This window comes from Diadema antillarum, unplaced genomic scaffold (genome assembly GCF_040938485.1).
Source record: "Diadema antillarum isolate AM-2024a unplaced genomic scaffold, OU_Dant_1.0 seq00000672_RagTag, whole genome shotgun sequence".
NCBI lineage: Eukaryota > Metazoa > Echinodermata > Echinoidea > Diadematoida > Diadematidae > Diadema > Diadema antillarum.
In genome coordinates this window covers 656,123-662,122 of record NW_027271579.1, presented here as the reverse complement: position 1 = coordinate 662,122, position 6,000 = coordinate 656,123, and the positions used below count along the sequence as shown (strand labels likewise).

The window sequence follows — 6,000 nt, the reverse complement described above, 5'->3', positions numbered from 1 at the left end:
TTTCACCAAACTTGGTCCAAGGATGATGTATGATGGGACAATTAGTTGAGTAGATTCTATTGACATTGACAAGAGGTCAAAGGTCAAAAGGTCAAGGTCAAATGCTAAAAATGTTGCTATTTCCCCCATATCTATGCAATGCCCGCAGTTATTTTCTTGAAACTTAGTGTAGACATGTACTACTGCGTAAGGATTCTCCAGAGGGAGTTTCATGTCATAAGGTCAAAGGTCAAAAGGTCAAAGGTTAGGTGAAAATGTTGCAATATCACTTTTCTCGCAAATGGTTCAATGTATATCTTCATGGAACTTGTACAAATGCATGTACTGACTGGCAGGGATTATCTAGGGAATTTAAGGGTCATGGGTCAATAGTCAGGGGGTTCAAAGGTCAAGGTCAACTCCTCAAAATGTTACTATTTCCCTCATATACTAGTATATGCAACGATTGCATTATTAGTTTTAAAATTTAATATATGTACATGTATTACTTGATGGAGATTCTCTTGGAAATTTCCAGCCAGAAGGTCAAAGGTCAAAGGTCAGGTTTGAATAAAAAATATATATATTTTGTACTGTAATTACACTCTTTCTTCATACCTTGAAAATTATACTCAATGCATAAACTTATAATAAGGTCGGTCAGAAGTCAAGTAAAAATTTTCAATTCCCCAAATATGTGTACCTGCACTCTTTAATAGACAATTATAGCAAACCCAGTTCGTGGAAAGTGAACATTCAAGATATTTTTGACAAACCTGTTATTTCGATATTTTGCCAGTTATGTGAAACTGTCATCACACATTGTGAAGACATCGTACTATACACCTATTGGGAGAATCATGCATTATGGCGGAGGCATCAGTCGCCTTAGCGACATTTCTAGTTATATTCTTTATCATATTCAAAAATAAATAATAGTGTGCAAGCATTTGAATCAGCTGAAATCCATGGTTATTTTATCCTGGACATTCTATATTTAGCACTATGCAAAAAGTGCATATTTGAGTACTGGTACCCCAAGTATAGCTACAAAAGTATACACCTTCTAATGTACTGGTATAGCTGTAACGTGAAATGTCTATGCGACTTTCTTATGACTTGTGCTGCCTCTGCATGGTGACTTTTAAAGGCATTAGTTACCATTTGCAGATGAAACAAAAACCCAGCTTAGTGCTTCAAAATAGTTCTAAAGTGTGATTCAGGGATAGAAACAACCAATGTAAAAATTTGAGTCAGTATAATCAGTGTTAAGTATTGTTAGATATACTAAATGCGAACAATAGTTTTTAAAAAAAAATGTTTATAGACTAAACTGTCTACAGTTATGGTTTAGTGGGGAAAATAGTGATATCTCCTTATAGTTTAGGCTTTATTTTGAAATTTTTTGTACTTAAGGATGTTTTGTGATACAATTTACCTACACATATGCATCAAATGTCATATCTTGAACACTTTTCATATCACTGCTCCTAGTGGTAAATAGTACCTTTAAAGTTATATGTACATAAACAACAGCCCTAGATCACATTACGGTATGAATATCAACTAATTTGTTTTTGTCAAAACACTATATTTTATTGATGCTCAGAGACTTAAAGAACAAGATGAGGAGTGTTGGATCAGCCCAGCAGTTCATCGAAATTTAGAGTGTGATGAGATCTCGAATTTGATAAGTAACACACTGATACCATGCCCCCATCAGCTGATGAGGTTTTATTGAAATTGGGTGGATGTGGAGGTGGAAAAAAATAGAGCCCAATTGCCCTCAAGCTCCAGCAACCAGAGAATTAATTCATCTAGTCAGGTGACTCACGCTAGGCACTGACCTGCACGTTTTCGCGATTCTTAGCAAACACTGGACTTGGTGCCAGCATGGAAACATGGTCAGCAAAGCCTGGGTTTAAATCATGGACGAACGGCTTGTGTCTTACCTGTGTCATTTCCTAGAATTGATGCGAGCTGAGGCAATATCTAGCCAAGAGGGACAGAAGGGTCAGTAGGAATAGATGATGCTGTCAAAAATTTATGATGTGTGTACTTTGACACAAGCGGACACAAGTGATACATGTTTTATTAGAACACTATTTGTGTTGCCTTGACATAGCCATCTAGCCATCCATATTGGAAACATGATTGAATTTCCTCTTCCCAAATCTCTAGTTTTTTGCCTTTCTGTCTCCCAGTCATTATGGTTCACATTTGTGGCAAGTATATTGCATTCTTTCCCTTCTTCCATTTGTAACCAATGTCTGTCAAGCCAACTCGATATCTTCGAAGTACACAATCTTTACCTTTGATATTTTTCGTCAGTATATAGAGCCTATATTACATCCAAGGTGTGTTACACAATCGGTTTTTTTTTTCCCATCCTTCCCACCACTCTCATGCTACCCAAATTGTGAGAGTAATGTTGCAATGAAAATAGAAAAAATATTAAATCAGGTTCAAACTTAAAACCACTTCCAGATATGTTATTTTGACAGCTTAAATTTAAAATCAATCTGATCATAAGATTTCTGTACGTCTTTTTGTTTTTTGTTCACTCTTCCTTGAAGCATAAAAACCAACAAATTTTAGCAGCTCTTTCCATTAGTGGTAATGACGTTTATTTGACATGAAGGGTACTCTTGCCTCAGCTAAACATGTTTACTATGATACATTCATCTCAATATACCTTAGTAAGCAATGGGAGAGACTATGGTTTAATCAATGCACATGGTTCAACCAGCTTCAGGTATTGACACATCCAACAGTCATGGCATACCCTTCTTTCCTTTTTTTTTACATCAAACAAAAGTTGAAATGATGAGTAAATACTTGATTGTGTTTACCTCATTTCAGCTAAAGTTTAGTACGGGGGAAACTTTTTGAACTATTTGTTCACTAAGTGATTATGCAAACTCAGAATTTTAGGTTTTTTTACTATGGTGTAAACTCAAAATGAATGCCTTGTTGATATTTGCATCCAGAACAGTAGATTAATACCTTTATTTTTCAACGTCAGAACATGTAGCTATGGCTTCAGAGGAAGGCATATTCCTTTTATGGGTTAGGTGAAGTGTATTTCATTTTCCACATTGACTCTGGCTCTCCTTTGTCACACTGCAAATTACCTTCCAATATCATGTTCCTGCCCCCTCCCCCCCCCCCCCCCCCCGGGTCCATTATTGTGTATTCTCTCCCTCTCTGTCTCTCCTGACCAGCTATAGATGAGAGTCTTGGTTCGGTGGAAAGATTCACCCGTCTTACGCCAGAATGCTTTGCAGAAGAGGCAGTGACCTATCCATTATCATGGCGGTGTTTTCTTTAGTCCTCCAGTGGAGATACAGCATTTAATCTGTGCAAAAATATGTCCTGTATGCTTTACTCCTTATCAAATTGGTTCATGGCCTATAGGCCTGCACGCAAGGCTGGGTATATTTTCTTTGTCTCCTGCAAGATGAGGAGACACGGAAGTTCATTAATAGTCTCTTTCTTCATTTCTTCTTCTTCATCTTTCTCTCTCTCTCTCTCTCTCTCTTCCCCCATTTTTCATGGTATGTAGCTGCAGGGCCAGTCTCTAAACATGTCCCCGCAATATGCAAGATATTCATTACCTGTGATTATAGAGGTAGCTCGCTGATATTGGTTGCCAAGATTGCTGTAATGGGGGCACGGAGCACAGGTTGCCCTAGTCCTGCCATTTTATCTCGAATTAATCTGCTTGAAAATAAAGGAAATGCACACGTGTGAGATCAGTTTCCCAATCTTCATGATCATCGTAATTCAAGGCATTTCTGCAACCACCTCCTCCCCCACCCCCCCCCCACAAAAAAAAAAGGAACCTATGTTTCCTGTTATTCCTTGCATATTGGCTCATATAAAAAGTAGCAATTTAAAAGATAATGTGATTAGAAATGTGTTTAATTCTGATAGAGTAATTTCTGTAAGTTGAAAAGCAAACAAAAATCACTTTTCTCCTCAAAATATTTCATGATTCATATTCGGCCAATTAAGTAATGTATGTTTCCAAGGAGTTTTCTAAACAAGTTTTGCTCAAATTTTCATGTGTTCTTGTAATCTGAGTAGTTTATATATCATATACGTTGTACGTATTCTCTTATTTATAACACACCAATAGTTTTGTTTAATTGACAGTTCACACAGCATTTCTATGGATTTCTGTTTGCAGTGTATAGTAATCAGCCATGATACTCCCTTCCATATGTGAATGCTTCATAAGTCATGTGAATGGTTCACAAATCTGTAACACTATGGTTGTATTTTATACTAAACTTCTCTGGCAAAAAACAAAACAAAACAAAACAAGAAAAACAGTTTTACATTCCATTATAAACAGTAGTCATGATCACAAACATGGTTTTGAAACATTGGGTTTTTTTACACATTAAGGAGGTGCAATTCAAAACTGTGTTTCACTAGAAACAAGGTTTTGAAAGTAAGCATATTTTACACTTTTTGTCATTGCTTTTGCTATTATTGATTAGAGGGTGTTCCTCAGATTAAGATCCAGGAGAGACACTCAAGGATCAACTCATCTATGATTGCTGGAAACCAAGCAATGAAAAAAAAGGCTAATGACTTCTTCAGTTGATTCTGTCTAAAGTGTACTATTTTGTCAGTTGTATACATTAAAAGAATCAAACTTTATCTGTGTCTGTTCCCCCTTTTGCAGGGTGAAACTTGTATGGTTATCTGGCCGGCTTGGGAGGTAAAAGTACAGAGCACCACTCCATCTGAGAGGAAGATTAGGGGCAACGTCTCCATTCTGTAAGCTGACGACATCCCTGTCATTTCAGCACGAGGAGTTGAGGTAGAGGGGAGCGCAGTGTGGATGAGCAAGAAGTAAGGAGGGGCGAAACCCAACTCTGCCATCCTTCCAGCTAGACCAAATCCTCATCAGCAGCAAGTGTCTTGTCTCATCACTTATGATCGCCGTCTCACTCCCCCTTTTTTTTCATCAAGTTGACAGTAGAAGGTGGTGAAGACAAGCACAGTGTGATCTAGAAATTGGAGAGGCACTTTAGCATGTCTTAAATCATTGCGTACGTGAGATATATACAAGCCAAGGAATAGAGTGCAAAGGTATGTTGGAGTGATGTGATAACGAGCAAAAATGTGAGCAGTGTAGGGCGGAGGGAAAAAGGACATCCAACAGGGAGCATTAAAGTTTGATCTAGCCATAACTCAGTCAGGAGCTACAGGCATCCTCTCTCCCTACCAACCCAGCTTATGTTTGCAATGCAGCAGGGGGTAGCAAGTATACTTTATCACTCTCTGCCAGCTAGTGACTTCCTAGTAGCTAGAGAAATGTGAATATCAAGAGTTGCCACCAACTGTGTTAAGTGAGATGCCTGAGTGTGAGCAGGGAGACAGGTAGACACAACCAGTCGACAGTAAATCACTTGACACGCCGGGGCGGAAACACGGCAAATACATTCCCCTTATTCCTGCTCCCGCTTCTCTGGATTTGTGCGTGTACATGATTCCACGAAAGGCACGTGCGTCGCCCCCCTGCTGAAATCAGACTTGCACTCCCGATGCGTGGCTCAGTCAGCCGTGCCCATTAAACCTGTGCACTGCCGCTGAGTGAGCCCTCGACTGCTTTTACGCCAACCTAGTGGACTGAGTAGTACCCTCAGCATGGAGCAGGAGTCTCCGGCCGGAAGATTTGCCTAACGACCAGAGCTTTGATTGATCAATGATGCAGCGGAGCTGGATGGTATCGGTGTCAAGGGGGAGATGGAGGCGGTGGAAGAGGGCTTGGACGATACTCAGTGTTCTCCTCCTCTCCCTCTCCCTATTAGTGGAAGAAGTCATGCCAGCTTTCATCAACACTACAGAACCAGTTGAAGGTAAGGCTTCCTCGGTTTTAAGGACAAGTTCACCTTCATAGACATGTGGATTGAGTGAATGCAGCAATATTAATAGAACACATCAGCAAGAGTTTGAGGAAAATCGGACAATCCGTTTAAAAGTTATACCTTTTCGAAGTTTCTG

The 6,000-nt window shown here is 39.2% G+C and overlaps 1 protein-coding gene across 2 annotated transcripts in view; it reads left to right on the top strand.

The window, feature by feature from the left end:
• Window positions 1-4,587: 4,587 nt before the first annotated feature.
• LOC139736892 (CD5 antigen-like) overlaps window positions 4,588-6,000 on the top strand; it is a 35,334-nt gene continuing 33,921 nt past the window's right edge. For both annotated transcript variants that reach the window (XM_071647552.1, XM_071647551.1), the window contains exon 1: window positions 4,588-5,855. In XM_071647552.1, the coding sequence (XP_071503653.1) occupies window positions 5,702-5,855 (154 nt within the window). In that variant the 5' untranslated portion in view covers window positions 4,588-5,701. The remainder of the gene's footprint in view (window positions 5,856-6,000) is intronic.